Genomic DNA, 26,551 nt, shown 5'->3' with positions numbered 1-26,551 from the left:
CTCATCCGGATTTTGCTCAAAGTCAAACTGTTTGACGGTAGAGTCAAACCAGATGTTCAAACTCTTAGAAGCTTACTTAAGTCCATATATGGATCGGTTGAGTTTACATACCATGTGTTCTTGACCTGCAGCTATGAAACCTTGCGGTTGTTGCCTGTAGATATCTTTAGTAAGATCTCCATTCAGGAATGCGGTTTTGACATCCATTTGTCAAATCTCGTAGTCATGGTATGTTGTTATAGGTAGTAGGATCCTAATGGATTTAAGCATGGCCATAGGCGAAAAGGTTTCCTCATAATTGATTCCCTTTTTTTGAGTGTACCCTTTCGCCACAAGACGAGCCTTGTAGGTCTCAACATTGCTATCGAGGCCCTTCTTCCTCTTATAAATCCATTTGCAACCAATTGCCTTTTACCCCAGGGGGTGGATCTACTAGAGTCCAGACTCCATTGGTTTTCATTGAGTCCATCTCAGCTCTCATGGCATCTACCCACTTCAAGAAATCTATGTCCAACATAGCTTCCGAATAAGTCATAGGATCCTCCTCACTGGTCATGGCTTTCACCAAGTAACTTTCTTGGTCATAGCCGTAACAACTGGAGGCCTGGAAACCCAGGTAGATCTTCTAGGTTGGTTATTTTCTAGAGCTGGTAGGACATGTCCCACTACCCTTGAGCTCTCATCATCAAAAACAACTTCCTGATGATGATTATCTAAGATGTAATCTTCCTCTAGGAAGTGGGCATTTCAACTGCAAAACACCTTTTTTCTCTTTTGGATCATAGAACAAGTAACCTACAGAGCATTTGGGGTAACCTACAAATAGGCAACGACTGGTCTTGGATTCCAATTTGGAGTAACTTGCAAAACACATTTTTCTTGTACCCATTGTCTACCATGAAGGACTCAAATTTCTTGTACCACTGCGTAGGTGCTTGTTTTAACCCATAGAAGCTCTTTTCTTAGTTTACAAACCATGTGTTCTTTTCCCTTGTCTTCAAACCCTTCCGATTGCTCCATGTAGATGTCTTCTTCCAAATCACCATGAAGAAATGCAGTTTTGACATCAAGCTGCTCAACCTCTAAATTCATGTTTACTGCTAGGCCCAATACTACTCTGATTGATGACATCTTCACAACTAGAGAGAAGATTTCATCAAAATCAATGCCATTTTTCTGACCAAAACCTTTCACAACCAACCTTGCTTTGTACCTTGGTTGTGAGTCTTTTTCTTCTGTTTTAAACCTAAATACCCATCTATTCTTAAGTGCCTTTTTGCCTTTAGGTAAATCCACCAAGTCATAAGTGCAATTCCTATACAATGAATGTAGTTATTCTTGCATAGCTTTCAACCATTTTTCTTTTTCTTTGCTTTCTACAGCTTCCTCATAACATTATGGTTCACTTGCATCACTGAGCATAACATACTCACGAGGAGAGTATTTCTTTGATGGCACTCGTTCTCTAGTAGACCTTCTCAGCTGTGGTTCTTCTTGAGTTTGAGGTTGCTCTTGTGGTACTTGAGGAGCTTCTATGGACTGTTCCCCCTCTTCATGATCAACTTCACTTAGGTTTCCACTTGAAGCGCTATCATCATCAACCACATGATCTTGTAATTCTTCTCTATTTTCACCATGCACTAAAAAGGAAGGAATCGGATCCAAATCAGCAAAACTTTCATGCTTTGATTGTGATTTTGTAGAGCTCTCAAGTTCAACTATTTGGTCTTCAAGAAAAATCACATCTCTGCTTCTTATTAGCTTCTTGTCAATTGAATTCCATAACCTGTACCCAAATTTCTCATCTGCATAACCCAAGAAAATGCATTGCTTGGATTTTCCATCAAGCTTGGACCTTTCATCTTTGGGAATATGCACAAATTCCTTGCAACCAAACACCCATAGATGGTCATATGAAACATCTCTCATTGCCCACACCTTTTCTGGCACATCTCCATCCAAAACAATTGAATGAGACGTATTAATTAAATAGCAAGCAGTACGCATTGCCACTCCCCAAAAAGATTTTGGCAATTTAGCATGTGAAAGCATACACCTAACTCTTTCCTCAATGGTGCGATTCATCCATTCAGCCACACCATTATGTTGTGGAGTCTTGGGAATTGACTGTTCATGCCGAATACCATTGCTTTTACAATATTCCTCAAATGGACCAATGTATTCACCTCAAATGTCTGTACGGATGCATTTGAGGAGTTTTCCTATTTCCCTTTCAACTCTAGCATGAAAATGTTTAAATATTTTTAAGACTTCATTTTTATGTTTCATGGTATATGCCCATACTTTCCTAGATGCATCATCGATGAATGTAATAAAATAAGAGGTACTGCCAAGGGACTTGGCTTTCATGTCACATACATCGGAATAAACTAATTCCAAAACATTTTGCTTTCTATGAGGAGGATTTCTTTGAAAAGAAATTCTTTGTTGTTTACCAGCAAAACAATGAATGCATGAATCTAAATGCGTACCTTTCAAGCCCGGGAGGAGTTGTTTCTTGGCAAGAACTTAAAGTCCTTTCTCACTCACGTAACCAAGCCTCTTATGCCATAGGTTGGAGGAGTCATTTTTTGTAACATTCAGCTACCCCTTGCATAACTGAGCTTTCATTCTATAAAGAGTACAACATCTTCGCCCCTTTGCCACTACAATAGATCCTTTGGTGAGCTTCCTTTTTCCTTCACCAAAATTGTTGTTGTAGCCTTCATCTAATTTTCTTACAAAAATTAGGCTGAAGCGAAGATCCGGTATGTGCCTCACATCCTTGAGAACTAATTTATAACCAACATCGGTCTCTATTTGTACATCACCTAACCCCACAATTGTTGACATGTACTTGTTATCCATTTTTACAACACAAAAATCACCTGATTTGTAAGTAGAAAACAGTTCCTTGTGCGGAGTAGCATGGTATGATGCACCAATGTCAATAATCCAATCTATGTCTTGGCATGTAAGACTAAAACATGACTCTTCACATCTTGTAAAAATCATAATCTCACCATCTAAAATTACTGCAGTCGTCTCCTTTCATTATTTCTTTTCACCTTTTTCTTTCTTTTTGTCACTTTTTAGTTTTCTGCATTCTCTCTTGAAGTGTCCCGACTTATTGCAATAATGGCAAGTGATGTCTTTTCTTGACTTGGATTTACCTCTTGACCTGTCATGGTTGTATGGATCTCAGCTTTGACTTCTATATCGACTTTCTGTAAGAAGTGCATCTGATTTACTAGTGTCCAATGATTTTCTTCTAATTTCCTCATTGAGCAAGCTACTTCTTACCATACTCATTGTGACTTTTCCTTTGGGTGTAGGGTTACTAAGACACCACAAGAGTCTCCCAACTTTCTGGCAATCTCAGTAACAATAAGGCTTAGAGCTCATCATCCAACACCATTTTCATTGAAGCCAACTAATTTACAACATCTTGCATTTGGTTCAAGTGTTCAGTAATGGACCAACCCTCCTTGTACTTCAAATTTACGAGCTTCCTTATTAAGAAGGCCTTATTGCCGACGGTTTTCTTCTCATACAACTCTTCCAACTTGTTCCAAAGAGGAATAGTTAAAGTTTCATTTGCCACAAGATGATAAATACTATCATCCAACCATTGTTGAATGCATGTAACAACTTTCAAGTCAAGAATTTCCCATTGGTCACTTGACATATCCTTGGGTTTGCCTTGTTCACCTTTCAATGGTGCATACAAGTCTTTGGAGAGCAACATATCTTTCATCTTTGATTTCCAAAGAGACCAATCGCTTCCATTCAATGAAATCATCCTAATTGAATTTCCTTCCATGATTTGCACAAGAACCAATAACCAATAACTCTGATACCACTTTGTTGGGAAAAATCACCTATATTTTTCTTTGTGCAAATCAGGGATATCTGAACCAATAAATAACAAATATGCAGTAATGAAAATGAATAACAAAAAATAGAGCAAGCAACAGTAGTAGACACTAAGTTTTTAACGTGAAAAACCCCTCAATGTGAGGGTAAAAACCACGGGACCAAAATCCAAATCATCCACTATCAACAATGAAAATGGGATATGATGTTTTTTCTATCTAGTGAGAACTAGATGATGAACAACAAGAAAACTCTTGTGTTCCAACAACAAAAACATCAATGGAGTAAATAGCAAATAGGAAATCTCTCACCAAAGGTGGAAACGCAGCAATGGAAACAAGAAGAGATGTTGAAAAATGGATTTGTCTTTCTCGTTTCAGCCCTTGTAAATCTCCTTATTCCCAAAAACTTTTTCTCAAAACCTCTTTCTGTTCTCTATTATCACCTAGAGAGCTACTGAAATTGAGAGAGTAGAGAGTATGAGCTCTCCCAATTCGTTGGACACCAAAGACGTATTGGCTTGCAAGACAAGCCAAATAATACAAAAGTCCCTTTTTAGTTGATTTTCCCTTTTTGTCCTTTTCACTTCATTTCATTTTGTCTTTCTTATTTGTGGGTCCCACCTCATGAGGAGTACAACCTAACACTCTCTTCTATCAATGGAAAAATCACCAAGGCTTAGCATAAAAGATTTCATCTTAGATAGCTCTACACTCGACTGTATATATTAGAGGGATGAAGCACTAAGGTTGCCTTGAGAAAAACCATCCACATCCACCTTAATCCAATCGGTATTAGAAAGAGCCAAAGTACAAGTTGGATTTTTTTTCCTGCTTAACATGGAGAGGTTTTATATTTAAAAGACCAGGGATCAAAGAAACCATTGAAGGTGGGCTCATGTCTATGCATTGACCAATGAAACTCCCACATGTAGGCTTTGTTCGCTTTTCTATAAGTTCTTTATTCAAAGAAGCATTTACCCGAGTAAATGCATTTACCCATGTTCCTTTTATTTCTCATGTAAATAAGGCAATGACTATTTTAGCCATAAAAATCCATTATTAAAAGGGACATTTTTGTCCCATTCAAGTATTGGGATTCTTCAAAAATCTGAGAAAAGAACTTGGGATTCTTGGTCAAGGGAACCAAAATCCCTTTGACCAACTTTCCCCTCTCTCAAAATCCAAAAAAGAACGCCCCCTTAGAGTCATATACTTCATTAATAACCATGCTAGATGTCCTTTGTCTGAAATAAAGTGCCATAAATAAGAAATATAATTAATGATGGAATTGAAATGCAAACAAAATTGCTCCCCTCCCGAATTTTCTTCAATGCATTGGCTTTCCTTAGAGATGATCATGGGCTCATGGCCCAGGCCAGGTTTTTATTGAGTATCAACAACATTAAGGCACCAACTGAGGGTTAACTCGATGGTGTTTTAACTGGTTTATTCCAGCATTGATGCAGAATCAAATCCTGCAACCAAAAAAAAAATATTAAAGCTTGCCTAGGCTTGGCCCGCACCTTATGCTTGATATTACATGTTCCGTTTTGTCTGAACATCTGGGTTAACCTGTATGAATTAAAATTTTAATTTTAATTTAATTTTGTATTCATAATTACAGAAAAATATATTTACAAAATTGTTGTGTATATATTAATATATAATACTATATATACATCCCACATATATGTTACACATATACAAATAATTTCTGGGCTGGGCGGGCCAGTCAGGCTAAGGCCTAGCCCAGGCCCAGAATGCATTGCGTGTGGGCTTGATGGGCCGGGCCGAGCCGAGCCTGACAGAAAAATGGCTACCCAGGCCCGGATATTCGCGGGCCGGGTCATAAATGATCATCCCCAGCTCTCCTTCTCTTTTGACGATTATTGAAAACGAAAGTGATCTCCAATTTTCCATGATGATATTCATTCTTACTCTGGTTTCAAAACTGCCACGTGGCACCTCATGCTTCCCGAGCAATTTCTTATATAGATCTTTGTAGTTTGCTTGTCTTGGCTTTTCGGCTCTAAACTTAATTTTAATTCGACTGTAGTCTCGAGTCGAGAAGACCAACCAACCGCCATGGCAGTGGTCTGCAACTTCTACTCTCTTACAGACCTTGCCAAGCGCTTACCTTCGGCCTTTATCCGCCAAAACCCACCTCAGCTTGTAAGCACTTTCTGCCCCATTTTTAATATTTCATTCATTTTTGCATTTTCTTATGTTAATTTTAGATTTGGATGGAGAAGCTCAATCTGTTGATTCATTCATACTTTTTTTCGTTCTAATTATCGCTACTGAATTTTATTTTGATTTCTGTGTACTTTTTACTACACGATGGAGTTACTAACTAGTTACTAAAGTTCTTCTGTAAATGACTTGTTTGTAAATAACTCCTGTTGTGTTGAACTGGGTTGAGAAAACCCTTTTTAATGTGGTCATGAAATCTGCAGGGTTAGGTACACCCCTTGGACTCAAAATGAAATAGCCCATAAATTAGACTATAATGTCTGTATATATAGTAAAAAATTATTGATAGACTGTCCTGATGGTCAGATAGATGTAAATACTATGAAAGATCTAATATAGTGTTGTTTTTTGGAGTGCAAAAAAAAAAAAAAAGAAAAGAAAAGCATTTTCTTTGTTGAGTTACTCTTTTGTTGTATACTAATTGTTGAAATGAAAATTTAACTTTCAAATATTTGAATTGTAGGTGAAGTCACCTTCAAGACAAAGTTTCCAAAATTCAAAACATCCATCTAAAGTTAGTGCTATATTTTGGGGGCCTAGGAAAACAGTGGAGCTACATGAAATGGATCTTTCACTGGGGGAGTTTACTGTGACAGGGTCTGGCCTAGAGGTCTTATTTTGTTGCTCCTATTTAGCATGTTTTATTTATCACACTTTCATTTCTATGCTTAATACTGCTGTTACCTTTTTACACGTAGGGAGCCTCATCAAATGAGGTCAGACCCCAGAAAATATCTCTATCAGTGGTTTCTTCAATCTCAGAGGTCTCACCAAACGAGTGGGATGCATGTGCTGTGGATGCTATTGGCCCCGAAAAAATCAATCCGTTTCTTACCCATGGTTTCCTTTCAAGCTTGGAAGAGTCAGGTTGTGCGGTGAAGGTAAGCTATTAATCATTCATATATTTTTGAGTCCCTAAGGGGGTGTTTGGTTTGTGATTTGATTTTGTTTCTCTGTGGTTTTGAGCCCGAAAACAATATTTGGGCATCACTGGACGCAGTTTGTGGTTCCAGGACTGCACTATGCAGTTTGTTGGGCACATCTTCTTCATAGCTTAAGAAAAAAAAAAAGAAGACCAGAGGATTTTCTGGTTCAAAAATGATGAAGAAGAACCAATTTAACACTGGTATTTGGGCCACTTTGACATTAGAAAGAATGCCTACTTGGAGTTGAACAATAAGAATGTTTTGGTTGTACAGTTGTACTTATAATCAAAAGAAATCTTGAACTGATCATAGGGTTAGAAAAACCCTAAAAAAGATCCAGAGAAATCAGAAAACTTCCAGCCACTCCTTCCAGATGACTCTAATCAGATTCAGATTGATGTCGATCTCAAAAACAAACTAAAACTTACCGAGAACAGGCTGGCTGCCACCTCCAATCCTCAGTCTGAACCCTAATCTTGAACTTCCTTCATTTTCTCTGATTCTTCTTGATCACTGGATACTTTCCAAGGTTCTACAATCCCTTGGGCATCTTCCGCACTCTACCAGCAATCTTGGAGAACCAGCCGATTGACCAATCTTGATAAAACTTCCAACCCTAGGAAGTTCTCATGCAGTCGGCTTGATTAGACTCACATGAGAAGCCCCAGGTTGGCTCTGATACCAACTTGTTTAGTAAAGACTGTAATCAGTCTTAAGTTAGATGTAAATTCAACAAGAAAGTATGCAAGGAATAGAAGAGGAAGAAGAAGAAGATAGAAAACGAAGAGGAGAGAAATCAGAAAAGAGTGTGGGTCATAACTAGAGTTGCCGCCCCACTCAGCTATTTATATTAATAGTTTAAAACATGGTAAAATTCTAGTACTGCCCCTACTGCTTACATAAGCTAAAAGATAATTGAAATAACCAAACTAACACAGCTAACATACTAACAACAACATAAATAACATAAAGAAACATTGCCATAGTGGGGACCACAAATAATCATATTAATGTTCCACATCTCTACACCCCTCTTTGATGTAAGGTAGTCGCATAGACTTATTGGGACCATGCATAATACTGCTTATGCTATTGGGGTGCTAAGCCAGTATATGTATGCCCTAGGACCACTCATCTTGCCGCTGCAGAGCATGTTCTAAAGTACTTGAAGAAATATCCTGGTAGAGGTATTCTCTTTTCCAAGCATGGCCACTTGAAGGTAGAGACCTTCACTAATGTTGATTGGGCAGGCTCAGTTGATGATGGGAGATGTACCACAGGTTACTGCACCTTTGTTGGGGGGGAATTTGGTAACTTGGAGAAGCAAGAAACAAGTGGTGGTTCCTATGTCAAGTGTGGAAGTTGAGTATAGGGCCATGGCACATGGAGTTGCAGAAATGTTGTGGTTCAAGAATATGTTAAAGGAATTGGGATTTGAAGTTCACAACCCAATGTCATTGTATTGTGACAAGAAGGCAAAAATTAATATAGCTTACAATCTTGTGATGCATGAGAGAACAAAGAATATTGAAGTTGACAAACATTTCATCCATGAGAAACTTGAAGCTGGTGAAGTTTGCATTCCTTGTGTAAAATTTGTGGATTAGTTAGGTGATATTTTCACCAAGGGTATTTTAGGTACCTGACATGTTGATATATGTACCAAGTTGGGAATGATAGATATATACAGCTCAACTTGAGGGAGAGTGTTGTTAAGAATGCTATTAGACTGTTATTGGGCTGGTTTTATTGTATTTTTTTGTTAAGTTGTAATTAGGGACATTTTTGAAATTCTCCTTTTATTTTAAACACCAAAATATGTAAGTCAGTAAAGGCGCTGTCCCTGCCATCTTTTGCGAGTTTTTGTGTATTTTGTGAAGATGATTGGTAGGGCCTTGCTGCATTGCTTTGGGTCCCTCTTTGCCAATTTTCAACTTTTCTCTTGGGATTGCTGTAGATTGTAATTCTTGGTCATTTAACAAGGTATTGCATTATAGATTAAAAAAAAAAAAACTAGAAAGGAGGGGGACCATATATTAAGATGTCTTGACATAATGAACTGTTTGCCTTGAGAAATAGTGATGATTACTTGGTGAACCTGATGATTAGTTGGTATATTCAAGGTTTAAAATGTCGATGTCAGTGGAAATGTCGGTCACCCAAATATAAGAAACATGTCAGAAATGTCGGAAATATCGTATGGAAATATTGTAAAAATCATAGACATGTTGGAAACAGTGTAAAATATAGAATGATATTTGATGAAATGATAAAAGAAGCATAGGCACACCTTTTTAAATCACTAAACAAAGCTAAGAAACTGAGGTTATAGACAAAAAAATACCTTCTAAAGTTGCTCTGTAAACCTTAAGATTCAGAGTTTTATAATAGAATGAGTTAAAAACTTAAAAGTAAAATTTAAACTCATAGAAAATGTAAATGATTGTAATAGATCATCTATATAATCTATTACACGAACAAAAAATTAATATGTAACTTCATGTTTGAAATGAATATTGACCTAGTTCAAAGTGGTTATAATGTAAGTTAGGCGTAAAATAACATTGTTACTTCACATATCTGGAATATTGTCACCAACTTATGTTATAATATTCTTGGACTCCACATAGTACTGGTAGTGTTCATTGGGGAATATGTCAATTCCAATAAAATTTCATGTCACTACCCATGGAAGTGGAAATGGAAATATGTGATGGAAACTATCTCTTATACTCCACATAGTGCTAGTAGTGTTCATTGGGGAAATGTCGGTTATGGTAAAATTTTGTGTCGCTAACTATGGAAATGGAAATATGTCATGGAAATATTAGGGAAATTAGGGAAATTTTAAACCATGGGTATATTTGTTGCTTTTTAGTGACTGCTTTTAAATTTGACAATATAAAAATGTGTAGTTCAACTTAAATGGTTACCCTCTTTTTTTTTTTTTTCTAGAATGTAGTACCGTATAATCAAGTGGAGTCTAATGTAGGATTGCATAGAATGTTTAAAAACATTTAGGTGCGAATTGAGGCACCAAACCTTTAGATGTATGAGGCATAAGCCTTATGAACTACTATTTTCTAAGAAAATATGAAACCAATATGAAAAGTGTAGAAACATGCAAAAGAGGTGTAAATAGGTAGATTAATCCTATTCAGTTCTAGGTTCGAAGTATGAGAAGAAGAAGAAGAGAAAGAGAAGAAGGGTTCAGCCAGGAGAGAAAAAGTCCCCCAGCCCAGCCGACCACTTTGTATTTATAGTGAATAAGCTAAATTACAAAAGACATTATTGTCCCTTACTAGAGATGGGACACTTAACTTAAACTTGAATAAAACAAACCATTCACTTTTAACTAGGTAGACAAAAGACCAAAATACCCCTATACTGTTGACTCTAACACTCCCTCTCAAGCTGGAGAATATATGTCACATAGTCACAGCTTGTCACATATGTAATCTACTCTGCCCCGAGACAACCCCTTTGTAAATAGATCTGCCCATTGGTTTCTTGAACTCACATGAGATGTAGTTATCATTCCACTAATCACTTTTTCTCTTACAAAGTGGCAATCAACTTCAATATGCTTTGTTCTCTCATGGAAGACTGGATTAGAAGAGATGTGTACAACAACTTGATTATCACAGTATAACCTCATGGGTCTGTCAATTGAGAACTCCATCTCTTGTAACAAATTCTTCAACCATACTAGTTCACATGTAGTATGAGCCATAGCCCTGTACTCAGCTTCTGCACTGCTCCTTGCCACCACTGTTTGGTTCTTGCTATTCCAAGTTACTAGATTGCCACCAAGGAAGGTACAATATCTACTAGACAGTTGTATGCCCTTAGTTCCAATCAGAATGATGTACATTATGAATTTATTGTAAATGAATAAAGTACATATTTGATTCATGTTCTTGTGGTGTGTTTCTGTGTAATACCCTTAAACTGAACACTTATGAGACTCGTGTTAGTTTAGAATGTTCACAGCCGTTAGGTAATTCTAGGGAGATTTATCCTGTCAAGGCTGACACTGGTTTGCTGCCAAATGTTGGAGTGGCCTGTCTTAGCCGTCAGGGTGAGACCCAAGGCACATGCAGTATAGGATTAATTGAATCTTTGAACTGGACCAGATTTCCAGTATTGTTCTGGACTTTGGAGATTGATGAGCAAAACTGGAAAGTTACACCTGACCCCTAGACTCGATTATGATACTGCACTAGGTGTCGGATTGGGCTGTCTTTGATATGCCAATCAGTGAGATCCTTAGCGGGGGTCAAAACCTGGGTATGTTGGGACAGTCTGAGAATTCATCTGAGTGGGTGATCATAGTGACAGGATCAGCCCCTTTGTCGGACAAAGGTAATGATCGGGGATGCACTCTCTCTGATGGAAACCATGACTGCCGATAGACGATTTCAATCGTTGAGATTTATTTTGCAAAATATATTTTATATGAGATATAAAAGTATATATATTATGGTTTCCAAACGTTTGCAAAATGTTTTAATTCCCGGGATCCATGTGAGTAGAGAGTGCAACACTGTTCCTTGCAGCCGAGGGAGATGTCCTCTCTTGTCGGGCAGTGTTTGATCATTATGGGCTGAGAGGTTAAGTGTAAGACCATTGAGGGTAATGCTTGATGGGCTAATCTTGCATCTGCCCACAGTCCCTCGGTGTTACAAGGTGGCTTGGCCCAGGGACCACTTAGAATAAGTGTTGGGCCCATAGAGCCCATGTGATGGGTTTCAGGGGGTGCACTGTCCATAACAGTGTATTCGGCCAGGCCTTGTAACAAAGGCTGGGTTGAACCCATGTGGCTGGTGTGTAGATCAATGTTTGAGTCCCACGCCATACAAGGAAATCCAACTGGGCTGCAGTTTGGAAGGCTAAGTGAGCACATATCCTTAATGGGCCTAAAGCCCATTTCGAATTGGGCTGATTTGATCAGTTAATTAAAGGGCGAATTCTAGGATTGGATTAGCAGATAGGATTGGGTCTTAACCCTATCCACTCAGAGTCCAGATCTAAATGTAATTCAGATCTGGAAGCCTCCTAATGAGATTAGGAGAATGTTGATCTAATCTGCAGATAAGATAAGGGTTTACCCTTATCACTTAAAGGGAATTCTGATCCAAATATGATTTGGATCAGCAACTCCTAATGGGATTAGGAGCTGATCTCTTTAAGGTTATAAAAGGAGGAGGGGGTGGCAATCTTTAAACACACAAGTTCACCACCTGTCTTCAGAGCTGAAACCACAGAAGAGAGAATTCAGCACATCTGCGAAAATCCTCTCTTGCTGCCTCCTTCTTGCTGCCGCCACACCTACCAGTTCGATCTCCAGTTCAGTAGGAGAAATCAAGATTCAATCTTGATATCAGTTCCTTGTGAAGGGACTGATAGGAAGCTGTGCTCACGTGCCATCCTGCTAATTCTTGTGAATGATTAGTTTCTTGGGAAGAACACTGTTGATTCTACTCCATCCTGCAGTGCGCCATCTTCAGTGGGAGTAGTCTTTGGATCCTTCCTTGGGCGTGAACACCTTCGTTGGGAGATATTATTTCTCCGTATCAGGTATATCCCTCTCTTACTGCTTTTGTTCAGATCTGGTTCGGTTTATGGTTCAAGATTGATCCTTGAAAAATATGATTTTTCTAAAATAGGGAATACGATTCCCAGTAGGATGGAGAGAAATTTTTTGAAATTCGCCCATTCTATTCCGCAAGATTCGGGCGTCCATACGATGGATATTTCATCCCTTCAATATCTTGTAGTTGACCTTCTGTCTAACATAGAACCAGCCTAGTCAGCATCTATATACCCTTCTATCTAAAGAGTTCCTCCACTTTTGTATAACAGGCCACGACCTGGAGCACCCTTCAGATACCTAATTATTCTTAGAACTGCTTCCCAACGAGGAATTCGAGAATGTTGCATAAACTGACTCACCATACTCGCAACAAATGATATATCTGGCCGTGTGATAGTCAGATAATTCAATTTTTCCACCAACCTCCTATACCTTCTAGGATCATCAAACTCTTCACCTACATCAATACTCAACTTAGCATTTGTTTCCATAGGTGTCTCGGCTGGTTTGGCACCTAACAGCCCTGTTTCTTCAAGCAGGTCAAGGACACATTTCCTTTGACATAAGTTAATTCCATGCCTTGACCTTGCAACTTCTATTCCTAGGAAGTATTTTAGCTTACCCATATCTTTCGTGTTGAAGTGATCCTGTAGGAAAATTTTCCATCTGTCAATCCCATTGATATCACTGTCAGTTATGACAATATCGTCTACATACACCACTAGCAAGATTTTCCCATCTTTTGAGTCATGGTTGAACATAGAATGATCTACCTGACATTGTTTCATCCCAAAGTTCTTCATTAATTCATTGGACCTACCAAACTACGCACGTGGAGATTGTTTTAGCCCATAAATTGCCTTTTTAAGTTTACAAACTTTACCATCTTCCCCCTTAGCAACAAACCCTGGTGGTTGCTCTATATGTACTTCCTCAATTAGATCACTATGCAGGAAGGCATTCTTGATGTCAAGTTGCAAGAGAGGCTAGTCATACATTGTTGCTAATGAAATCAGTACCCGAATTGAGCCAATTTTAGCCATAGGGGAAAATGTCTCCATATAGTCAACACCATATAACTGAGAATAGCCCTTGGCCACTAACCTGGCCTTTAATCGTTCTACACTGCCATCGGGAAAATATTTCACTGTGTAGACACACTTACACCCAACAACATGCTTGCCGGGAGGGAGAGTAGTAAGTTCCCACGTGTGATTGTGTTGTAAAGCAACCAATTCCTCTTCCATGGCTTGTCGCCACCCTGGAGAGGTAAGAGCTTCTTGAACAGTTTTGGGAGTGGAAACAGAGGATAGAAAGGATATAAAATGGCAATAGAAATAGGATGAGATGTACAACTATGTTTACCTTTCCGCAATGCAATAGGAAGATCAAGGTCTGAAGGAGGAGGTGCAACCACAGGATTTGTCAATGAGGACTGAACTGGAGGAGGGGCTGGTGCTCTTCTATGAGTATACACTTGTCTGATTAGTGGCCTCTCAGTAGTAACCTGCACTGGAGAGGATATAAAATGGCGATAGAAATAGGATGAGATGTACAACTACGTTTACCTTTCCGCAATGCAATAGGAAGATCAAGGTTTGAAGGAGGAGGTGCAACCACGGGATTTGTCAATGAGGACTGAACTGGAGGAGGGGCTGGTGCTCTTCTATGAGTACACACTTGTCTGATTAGTGGCCTCTCAGTAGTAACCTGCACTGGAGAGGGAGGAGATGGAATAGGAACCACGGGAAGGGGATCCACAACCAGAACAGGAACCTTGGAAAGGGGATGGAACCACGGGTGAAGGAGAAGGGACCTCAGTACTCGAGAAAAATGGGATTGGCTCAAAGAAAGTGACATCCGAATACACAAATGACTTATGAGAGTTAGGGTTATAACGCTTATACCCTTTTGGGGTTCTGGAATATCCAAGAAAGATGCATTTAGTAGCACGTGCATCTAACTTGTCTAAACCAGGCCCTAAGTTTTGAACAAAACAAACATACCCAAAGACTTTAGGGGTAAGAGGAAACAGAGATAGAGTGGGAAACAATACTGAGAAAGGGGATTGACTTCCAAGGATGGACATGGACATCCTGTTGATGAGGAAACATGATGTCAGGACAACATCACTCCAAAAACGCTTTGGGACATTCATATTAAGCATAATGGACTAAGCAATTTCAATTAAGTGTCGGTTTTTCTATTCAGTCACTCCGTTTTGTTGTGCGGTGTAGGAACAAGAAGTTTGATGAACTATCCCATGGTGCTCTAAGTATTATTGAAATGGTGATGAGGTGTACTCTTTTGCATTACCGGAGCGAAGAATTTTAATATGAACTCCAAATTGGGTACGCATTTCAGCATAAAATTTTTGAAAAATAGAGAACAATTCACTTTGGTCTTTCATAAGATAGAGCCATGTCATCCTTGAAAAGTCATCAACAAAAATTACAAAATACTTATGACCATTGTATGACACCACTTTATTTGGACCCCAAACATTTGAATGAACTAAAGAAAAAGGACTCAAGACACGACTATCAACTCTTGGACTAAAAGAGACTATGGTGTTTCCCAAGCTGATATGACTCACAATCCAATGATGAAAGATGACTTGAGGACGAAACCAGCAACTTCAAAGCCTTGAGAGATAGATGACCAAATCTGCAGTGCCATTAGAGAGGAGTAAGGGATGATTGAAATGCAACTGGTGGGCCACCACCATCAAGGTAATACAATCCACCTACCTCATGCCCTCCACCAATCTTCATCCCCGTCTTGAGATCCTGAAACACACAAGAAGAGGGATAAAAAGTTATAGAACAATTAAATGACTTGGTTAATATACTAACAGGCATAAGGTTAAAAGGGAACTTGGGAACATATAAAACATATGATAAAGATAAGGAGGTAAGATCAACATCACCAACACCACAAATGGGAGAGGTAGAACCGTTAGCAAGGGTAACTGTTTGGATGTAGAAGACTGAGAAAGTGAAGAAAACACATTTGGAGTCCTAGACATATGATCTGAGACTCCAGAGTCCATGATCTAGTGTGAAGGTTTGGAAGCCAAGCAAGCCATACCTGAATAGGCAAGAGTAGCTGTGTTCTGCTGAGAGGATGTCTGAAGGAACTTCTCATATATCTTACGTGGTACACTCATCATCTCCTTCCTAGAAGCACCGGTAGATGTGGAGGGAGTCTGATCAGTTTGCTAGTTTTCACTAACTGTACCATTGCAACTAGTCACAACATAGTTTGCCCAAGTGTTGGGTGGACCATGTAAATCATAACAAAAATTAACAGTGCGCCTCTCTAATCCACAGTATGTGCATTTTCTAGTTCCATTACTTCTTCCTCTACCACGACCTCCCCCTGACTCTTGACCTCCATTGCGGCCACTAGAACGATTAAACATAGGACCACCTCGGTTTTATGGAAACCCATGGCCACCACCTCTATTTCCATGACCTCTCCCTCTAGTCACCACAAAACCAGATCTATCCGAGAGAGAAGAAGACTTTGTAGAATCAATAGATATCCTCTGAAGACGGGCAAACACTTCTTCAAGTGAGGGGAGAGCAGACCCCCCTAGTATTTGTGCTCGAACAGGTTGATATTCAACCTTCAGACCCACTAGAAACCTTGTCACATCAAGTTGCTCTCGCTGTTGTTGCTGAACCTAAACATCCGGTTTTAGAGGATGATATACATTAAGCTCATTACGGATGTTTCTCATGCTTGCATAGAGGATGATAATTTGTGCATTCTCCTATTCCCAATCACTGAACCCTAGAGAATTAGAGGGGGGTTTCTCCTCTCTCACATGTTTTACCTTTTTCTTGGCTTTTAAAAACACCACAGATTTGGCCCACGACATATATTTCTCACCATTCAACTTAATAGATGTTGATGTGGCGTAATCCGGTTGCTCCCTGCTGGATATGATCTGGCTGCCAGCAATGGCGAAAACTGTGTTCCTGAAAGAAATGAGTCAGAGATCCCGGGGTGGCTCACCCGACGAGGATACTCCGATGGCTAAGTTAGAGCATAGTGATAGTAGAGAGCTTGAGGATGATAACAATGAGAGAGCTAGAGATTACACACACAACAATGAGAATAGAACGTACCTTGCCCCTGGGGGGGGGGCGGAGTCTTTATATACTGGGGTCCATGCGGGTTGGCGGAACAGTTACCGGATCCCAGCTGTGACGGGACTTGCTTGCGTGTTAGGTGGGCGAAACGCCGTCCAACAGTAATACTGTCATACGCTGTCAAACGGTAATACTGTCACACGCCGTCAAACGGTAATACTGTCCCTTCCTGTCAGAACCGAGGAGTTGGTGAACTAATGTGACCGTTACGAGGTACGACCCTGTAAGATACAGAGTACTGTGGTGTGCTCCTCGAGGTTGCCATTCGGAGGTCTAAACAGTAGGCAAGTCGCCTATAGGATATCGAGTTGTTCGATGGCAGGCTGACTGGTAGCGAGCTCCTCGAGCTTGCGCTCCTTAGGTCTGCCTTGACACGAATGCTGAAGTGCCCTTGGACCGAGGTGATCCATCGGTCCGAGCATGATTTATAACGAACTTGGTTTCGCTTGTCACGATTTGGTTCTGAGACGATCTTAACTCGAAGTGGTTTTAGTTCGGGGTACTAGCTTACCCGAGCTCGCTTTGTAGCGAGCTGATTCACACTGAGCTGTCACTCGCGTTGAGTCATGTCCATGTGTTGATCTGACCATGTCGAGTTGTCGCTTATGCGGGGTCACGTCCACGTGTCCCCCTGTCATGAGGTCGGGCCAAATTCTCCTTCATCAGATGCCATTTGAACATTTAAGTAATCTAGAGAATTCATAACACCTGTTTTATTGTCACTTCCATCTCCAGTTGATGCCATCTTAACTGATTCACCTCACTTCACAAAGGAATTACTATTATAAACAAAGTATTCACTTTCTACTATTCAGCACCACACCACACACTACTCAAAAGAATATAATTATGACCACACTACTGCTGTCATGAATTCAGCATTCAAAAACCCTACTTTACACTCACATATCCAGGTATAAACAGAAGGAAAAGAGGCTTATGTGCATATCTATCAATTCACACTGCCACATAAATGAAATCTAGACTAAAGGAAAGCAGCCGCAGTCCACTACTGGGCGAATAGAGATTTCTGTTCATACCTGTCCACAATCATCCCTCTTCGTATCATCGAATAGAGGGTATCTAGTACACCACCACAGCGATCACCACCACAGCAACCGGAGGCATATTTACCTCCAAGAAGAAAAAACGACCACTCCTTTTTGGCCCCTTGTTGAACTTCCAATCTGTCTAGAAGATATAAAAAAAACTGATATGGCTGGCGGTGATCTCAGGAAGACGAAGGGCGATGAGAAAAGAAAAGAAAAGAAAAATAGAACTGGTTCCTTATTGCTCTGATACCATGTAAATAGGTAGATTAATCCTATTCAGTTCTAGGTTCAAAGTATGAGAAGAAGAAGAAGAAGAAGAAGAAGAAGGGTTCGTCTAGGAGAGAAAAAGTACCCCAGCCCAGCCAACCCACTTTGTATTTATAGTGAATAAGCTGAATTACAAATGACATTATTGTCCCTTACTAGAGATGGGACACATAACTTAAACTTGAATAAAACAGACCATTCACTTTTAACTAGGTAGTCAAAAGACCAAAATGCCCCTGTACTGTCGACTCTAACAAGAAAAACATTTTTTATTATAGCTTATTGCATAAACAAGAATGATGAGAATATTAAAAGCTTACTGTTAGTGGTGTTAGTGAAGGGGTATTTCAGTCTTTGTACTTGTTGAGAATGCTGATGTGTACTGTTATGTTAGTTCGAGTGCCTCTTACTTAAAGAAGGGCACTCAAGTCTTTTTCAATAAGTCAATAATATAATAATAGGTCTGGCCGAATCAAGGGATCAACTTTTTCCCTAATTCGAACCAGCCTTTCTCTCTTTTCTCTCTTCTCTCTTTTCTTCTTTCCTCTCCTACTTCTTGCTGTCTACTTTACTCTACAGTCAACGAACAAGACAGAATTCTATGGCAGGTCAAACTTCAACATGGTATCAGAGCAGAACACAGCTTCCTTTGCACACTCAGGTATGGCTTGTTTGGCATCCACACCCAACCCCTGGATTATTGACTCTGGAGCCTCCGATCACATGACGGGAACTCCAGGTGTGTTTTCATCTCTCACTCATTGCTCAACATCACAATCTGTTACCCTTGCTAATGGCTCCACGTCATCTATCTGTGGTGTTGGTAATGTTGACCTAGACCCTGTATCCCTATCCTCTGTTTTATATGTACCTAAGCTTCCATTTAATCTTATGTCTGTTAGTAAGCTGACCAAGTCACTTAAGTGCTCCATCACTTTTTACCCTTCTATGTGTGTTTTTCAGGATCTCAAGACGGGGATGAAGATTGGTGGAGGGCATGAAGCCGGTGGACTGTATTATCTTGATGGTGGTGGACGAACGTCAACGGCTCTTCAGTCATCCATTTCTCCTCTCCAGTGGCACTGTAGATTTGGTCATCCTTCGCTGAAAGTGTTGCAGTCCTTAGTCCCTTCATTGAGTCAACTTTCTATTTTAGATTGTGAGTCTTGTCAATTTGGGAAACACCATCGTGTTCCCTTTCGTTCTAGGGTCGATAACCGTGTGTCGAGTCTTTTTTCTTTAATTCATTCAGATGTTTGGGGTCCTTATAAAGTGATGTCATATAATGGATACCGATATTTTGTTATTTTTGTTGATGACTGTTCGAGAATGACGTGGCTCTATTTAATGAAAGAAAGAAGTGAATTATTTTCCATCTTCCAGAAATTTTATGCTGAGATCCGCAATCAATTTGGTGTTCACATCAAAATTTTCCGTTCTTCGTGGGGTCCGGTGCTGCTGCTTCCCCCACATCACCACCTCCTCTTCCTCTTCCTGTGGCTGATCCACCTCCTTTGGTTCCAGTCATGCCTACGTCCTTGCCTCCGGTGCCACCATTGGTTGACCGTCCACCTATCCGTCACGTGTATACACATCGCCCACGTGTACCGGCTGCAGCTCCTCCAGCTTCATCACCGTCGACAGATCCAGCTCCAGCTTCGACACCAGCCTCCGACCTAGATCTTCCTATTGCCTTACGGAAAGGTAAGCGTACTTGCACCCTTCACCCTATTTCCAATTTTGTTTCACTTACCCACCTCTCCGCTTCCCATCGCCAGTTCATATCTTTGTTATCCTCCGTGGTTGTTCCTAAGGATGTCCAGGAAGCCCTTACCTCTCCAGAGTGGTGCCGTGCTATGGAAGAAGAGCTCTCTGCTTTGCATCATAATCACACTTGGGATCTCACCGCTCTTCCTCCTGGGAAGCAGGTTGTCGGTTGTAAGTGGGTGTATAGTGTTAAGTACTTGCCAGATGGTCGTGTTGAGCGCCTGAAGGCGCGGCTGGTTGCCAAAGGGTACTCCCAAACCTATGGCATTGACTACACGGAGACGTTCTCCCCGGTTGCTAAGATAGGGTCAGTTCGTGTCGTCATCTCTCTTGCAGCTATGTCTGGTTGGCCTCTCCATCAGCTCGATATCAAAAATGCCTTTTTGCATGGGGATTTGCTCGAGGAGGTCTACATGGAGCAACCACCTGGGTTTGTTGCTCAGGGGGAGGATGGTAAGGTATGTAGACTTAAGAAGGCTATTTATGGACTTAAACAGTCCCCTCGAGCATGGTTTGGTAGGTTCAGTGAGGTGGTCAAGAAGTTTGGTCTGAAACAGTGCCAAGTTGATCACTCTGTCTTCAGTCTTGACTCTTCGGCAGGTAAAATAATATTGGTGGTGTATGTGGATGATATCGTTGTGACTGGGAATGATAAAATGGGCATTGACAGATTCAAGGCATTCCTACAGGAACACTTTCAGACAAAGGACCTTGGCAAGTTGAAATACTTTTTGGGCATAGAGGTAGCAAGATCTAAGCATGGCATTAATTTGTGCCAGAGGAAATATGTGCTTGATTTACTGGAAGAAACAGGATTGTTGGGTACTAAACCGGCTGAGACACCTATGGAAACAAATACGAGGCTGAGCAGTGATATAGGTGAAGTGTTTGAAGAGCCTGGCAGATACCGACGACTTGTAGGCAAACTAAACTATCTAACCATTACTCGGCCAGATATTTCATTTGCGGTTAGTGTGGTGAGTCAGTTCATGCAGAAACCTTTGGTCCCACATTGGAATGCAGTGCTAAGGATTGTGAGGTATCTGAAAGGAGCTCCTGGTCGTGGTTTGCTGTACAGAAGTGGTGGAAAACTGGTAGTAGAAGGATACACCGATGCTGATTGGGCAGGTTCTATGTCTGATAGACGATCTACCACAGGCTATTGCACCTTTCTGGGGGGTAACCTGGTAACATGGAAAAGTAAGAAGCAAACAGTTGTGGCAAGAAGCAGTGCAGAAGCGGAATATAGGGCCATGGCACATACTGCTTGTGAACTAGTGTGGCTGAGGAACCTTCTACAGGAGATAGGATATGACATCAGTACTCCAATGAAGCTCTACTGTGACAATCAGGCAGCGGTTCATATCTCTTCCAATCCAGTGTTTCATGAAAGAACCAAGCACATCGAAGTTGACTGTCATTTTGTGAGAGAGAAGGTGCTGAATGGGGTGATAGAAACTGCATATGTTAGTACGGGAAACCAGTGGGCAGACTTGTTTACAAAAGGCTTGAGTCGGGGGAGAGTGGACTACATATGTAACAAGCTGGGATTATATGATATATACTCACCAGCTTGAGGGGGAGTGTTAGTGGTGTTAGTGAAGGGGTATTTCAGTCTTTGTACTTGTTGAGAATGCTGATGTGTACTGTTATGTTAGTTCGAGTGCCTCTTACTTAAAGAAGGGCACTCAAGTCTTTTTCAATAAGTCAATAATATAATAATAGGTCTGGCCGAATCAAGGGATCAACTTTTTCCCTAATTCGAACCAGCCTTTCTCTCTTTTCTCTCTTCTCTCTTTTCTTCTTTCCTCTCCTACTTCTTGCTGTCTACTTTACTCTACAGTCAACGAACAAGACAGAATTCTATGGCAGGTCAAACTTCAACACTTACAAATCATTTAATCACTATTAAGAAGCTTTAAATGTAAAATAGTACCTCTTTAAATATGCTCAAGCATAGATATAATCAGATATACATACACATAAGCATAAGCATAGGCATGCATGTAGTTATATCTAGACATACACGTAAGGTATCTCAAGGCATGAGGTATATGCATTACAGTTTCAGGCATGAGCTTCAAGGTTGAGCCTAGGGGCATTTTCCCTGAGCTTCACATTGGGCATATCCTTTGTATATGGTTTGAAAGCATTAACCCAAACCTTACACTTTTCCCCCACTTGTATTTCAGGAGACAGGATGGTTACCACGTCACATCATTGCTCAGGATGAATTAAAGAATATCATAGGTGTTGTTCCACTTTATCTTAAAAGGTTTATCATCTTCTATACTGTTAAAATATCATGTCCTTGGAATTCTTTGACAACACTGCATTTGTTTTTGCTCTAAAGTTCTTTCTCTATTTTGAGGTTGTCAATATCTCAGTTATTTTAAATTTTCTCTTGGCAGCCACTCTTATGGGGAATTTGTCTTTGATCATTCCTGGGCAGATGCTTACTATAGTTATGGATCTAGATATTATCCAAAATTGCAGTGTTGTGTACCATTTACTCCTGTAACTGGTAAGAGGATATTAATCCGTAACACCTGGTACAAAGAACAGGTTTTTGACAAGATAGTATCTGCATTGAAGGATATGACAGCTAAGGTAAGGAAACCAATTTGAAGGATATAACTAGTCTTTTTAATTTTACTTTTTGGGTAAACTACAAATGCCCTACCTGGGGTTTCCAACAATAATAGATTACCCACCCTATGTTTCTGAAATTACAATTACCCCTCTAGTCAGAACTCAGAAGTAGACACTCTTAATGAAAAATGCACAATGACATTATGTACCAGTAAATTTGACATATATACTGAATCTTTATTCTAAATGTCAACTATGCCTCCGATTAGTATATTACGAATACTGTCCTTGGTCTTTCATGTTTGATATATGATCACCAAAAGGCAAAATAACTCTATCATCTTCAATTTGTTCAGTTTCAATATCCTTTTACCTTAAGACAAATGTCCTACAGACAAGTAAAGTGAAAGATGTAACTATTTAATCTAAAGTGTCCAAACAATGTAACAAAAAGGGCAGTTTGGCCCTTAAAAAGGTTTAAGGGCACCATATAATTGGCAGGGTTTTTCTTGATCCAATATTGGCAAAGTTAAAATTATCATTATGACAGTCTAAATATATCATGTGAATTTGACAAAGTGAGGGCATCTATAACCATCAAATAACTTGGGGTAAGCATATAGTAATTTTAGAAACTTGGGGCGAGTATTTGTTATTATTTGAAAACTCAAGGTAGGGTATTTGTAATTTACCCTTATTTTTTGAGCAAAAGGTCAATGTATTTGCAACTTTGTAGTGGTTTCTTTGTACCCCATCTGTTGTCTACTTAGATTTGACATGATTGAAAGTCCTTTCTTATTATTGTGGTCAGGAGGTTGAACAAAGTGAATAGTCTTACATAGTATTAATTAATGTGCAACATTTACAGATTATAGTTCTTTCATGGTACTAATTTACGGTCTGATCCTTGTTTTATTAAATATTGAATTCAAGTCTTGTATTTGCCTGAAGTAAAGAATTGAATAGTCAAAGGTTGCTGGAGAAGGGAGTATATGGTCCATGGATTTACTATAAGTTTACTAAATAACTTTGGAAGTATGTGAATTTTTCTCATTCATATGGTTAATGTGCTGAGGGTTATTGAAGTTCCTTTCCTATATTATTATGCATGTCATTACTTTAAAACAATCCTTGTTTTCCAAACTGATAATAAGTAGTATTATCAATGATATGTAATAGATAAATATATATGGTAGAGTTCCTTTCACATACAGAGTGAGACAAACCATACAAAAGATGCATAAACAATCTAGACACTGTCCATATCATGTCTTTGAAATCTTCCAATATTGATACCCAATCCATAGTGTGTAATATCTATTTTAGCTCTTATAACTGATTTGAGTTTGTTTTGGGCACTTCTAGTCAAATTTATGATAGCCTTGAATGGTCATCATTGTAATTTGTCAAGCCACTAAACATTTGAGCATTAACCATGATTATTGTGTCTTCTGATAGTTCCAGGTCTCATCACTTCATGTTACTTTTCCATCTGAAGATGAGTGGAACAAAATGAAGGAACATGGATTTCTGCAAAGGATAGGGATGCAGTACCACTGGAAAAATTGTGATTATAGAAAGTAAGTAGTGCAGCATTTGGTAGAGAGAATTTTATCTTTGAATGTGGTTTGGAAGAAAAGGGAGATGGAGAAGAGAGAATTTTATCTTTCTCCAGTCACCTAATTGATACTTATATTAGATCCACACTAATGATTATTAAATTACATAAACACCCTTAACAGGTCGGTAACTCAATAAACATAAAGATAAATAACTAATAAGCCCATATAAGATAAGGCCTATTAACATAAAGTAAAATGAAAGAGGCCCTCTAAGAACTGCTAGCATCTGGCCTATCATCTCTACACTCCCCCTCAAGTTGAGTATAGATGTCATTAATGCCTAGCTTGCTTACACATTGTTCTTAACTTTGCCTTCTAATCTCCCTTGGTGAGAACATTTGCTAACTGTTCTTTAGGTGCAATGAAACATAGACATACTTCACCAAGTGCACATCTCTCCTGTATAAAGTGTCTTTCTACCTCAATATGCTTTGTTCGATCATGTTGAATAGGATTGTGGGCAATGTTAATAGCTGCTTGATTATCACAATATAACATCATTGGCTTATCATAAAGAATGCCCAATTCCTCTAAGGGAGATATAAGCCATATCAACTTTGACACACCATGTGCCATAGTTCTATACTTTGCCTTTTCTGAGGACCTAGCTGCTACTTATTGTTTCTTATTTCTCCAAGGAACAAGATTCCCTACAACCAATGCACAATACCCAGATGTAAATCTCCTATCACCAATGCAAACAGCCTAATCTGCATCTATGTTGTGGGAATTAACAATATGGAATTGGGCCTCTTTTAGACTTTTATTTGATCAGCAAGAAGATGAATTTTATTAATAATTGAGTGAAACAGGTTATAGAAAAACAGAAATACAAACTATGCCCAACAACATATTACAAAACAGCCCAAAAAAGCTGCTGCCTGTAAACCCCGTGTTTAGTTAAAGAGTTGTCCATCCCATTGGCAGTCCTCCTAATCCAAGTAAAAGAGGTATTGAGCTCCCTTCCCAAGCTTTCAATTTCTCTTAAAGAGTGTCTATAAATCCAAGGAACATTACCCCTATTGAGAGTTCCACTTGTAACCAAAGGACTTGAATACATTGAGCTCCCTTCCCAAGTTTTCAATTTCCCTTCCCAACCTTTCAATTTCCCTTCAACCTCCAAGTTTTTAAAATCAGCTTGTTTAGCAAGTTTTAGACCTTGTAGCAGCTCTAACTGACCCTTTTGAGAGTCACCCACCTCCAAAGGACTTGAATACATTGCCAATACTTTGCTTGAAGTATCTCTAAACACACCACTAAGGCCTGCCAAACCTGGGTTTCCTATAGATCTTCCATCAAAATTTAGCTTGATTTTGTTGCTATCTGGGGGCTTCTATTCCATCACCTTTCTTTCTTCTAGTTTGGGGGGGGATGCTACTTCATTCCATGCCCTTACTATACCGGTCATTGAGAACTTTTGAAAGAGCTCAAGAGTTTTTACCCAATGTGCTACTCCTATCTTTATAATTTCCACAATTTCTTCCTTTGGCTTGTACTTCTCATTAAATATCCTTGCATTCCTTTCCTCCCAAACAATCCAAACCACCATTGTCCTAAATGATTTCCACATAGATCGACCTCTTTTTGTTGGCTGCCTTAAGAAGTTTGAGCTGAAAAGGCTCATTACATCCTGGGGAGAGCTCCACTTGTAACCAAAGAGAGAACAAAAAGACTCCCAAACATAGAGCACAAAAGGACAAAAGATCAATAAATGGGGAAGGGATTCACCATTAGCAAAACAAAGAGAGCAAGCGTGAGGGGATAGGCATTTATTTGGCTTCCTCTTTTGTAGCATGTCATAGGTGTTCACCTTTCCAAAAAAAAAAAAGCATCCCAACACATTGCTTGAACTTTGGGTGGAATGGGCTTACTCCAAATCTTTTTCACTGCAAAATTCTCTCCTCCACTAGAATATTGCACAAGGGTATTGAAAAAGAAGCACATGTAAAAATGTTGTCAGAAGAGGTGGAGAAAACCTTAGTGTCCTCAATAGATTGATCCAAGAAGGCTGACTTATGCTTGTCTAGCAATTGAATAAATTATTTCACATTCATTATCCTTTAACTCCCTCCTAAAACCAAAGTTCCAACACAATCCTGATTGAGAGAAGGAAACAAAGTTTGAAATTGGTTGAGATTTATAGTTAGACACTGAATAAAGTTTAGGGAATAGAGAACAGAATGGAGTTTCACCCTACTAGAGATCTTCCCAAAAGAGGAACCTAAACCACATCCCACATAAAATTCGATGAAGTTAAAAAAGGCTGGATATACCTCTTGAATTTCTTTCCAAAGAGAGTTTGAGGTAGAAGAAGAAGCTACCATTACATCCTAACCATCGTTCATTTGCCTGTGAATGCTGTCAATAACCTTGTGCCATAGCTTGTCACTTTCCACTAGAAACCTCCAAAGCCACTTTTCCTAAAATAGATGTGTTCT

General features: G+C 39.5%; 1 protein-coding gene across 4 annotated transcripts in view; it reads left to right on the top strand.

Annotated features, from left to right (window-relative positions):
* The first annotated feature begins 5,764 nt into the window (after window positions 1–5,764).
* The window catches only part of LOC104610180 (acyl-CoA), a 110,046-nt gene continuing 89,259 nt past the window's right edge, over window positions 5,765–26,551 (top strand). For 2 of the 4 annotated variants that reach the window (XM_088887951.1, XM_010276690.3), the window contains exons 1-6: window positions 5,765–6,050; window positions 6,595–6,741; window positions 6,830–7,012; window positions 22,092–22,174; window positions 22,311–22,509; window positions 23,950–24,071. In XM_088887951.1, coding sequence (XP_088744077.1) covers window positions 5,964–6,050; window positions 6,595–6,741; window positions 6,830–7,012; window positions 22,092–22,174; window positions 22,311–22,509; window positions 23,950–24,071 — 821 coding nt within the window. In that variant the 5' untranslated portion in view covers window positions 5,765–5,963. The remainder of the gene's footprint in view (window positions 6,051–6,594; window positions 6,742–6,829; window positions 7,013–22,091; window positions 22,175–22,310; window positions 22,510–23,949; window positions 24,072–26,551) is intronic. The other 2 variants (XM_088887950.1, XM_010276691.3) reach the window with 2 other exon arrangements.

The sequence above is a fragment of the Nelumbo nucifera genome, chromosome 5 (assembly GCF_055504915.1).
Source record: "Nelumbo nucifera cultivar China Antique chromosome 5, China Antique-T2T, whole genome shotgun sequence".
In the NCBI taxonomy this organism is placed as follows: Eukaryota; Viridiplantae; Streptophyta; class Magnoliopsida; order Proteales; family Nelumbonaceae; genus Nelumbo; species Nelumbo nucifera.
Note: the sequence above shows the minus strand (reverse complement) of the source record. Positions and strands in the feature narration are given on the sequence as shown.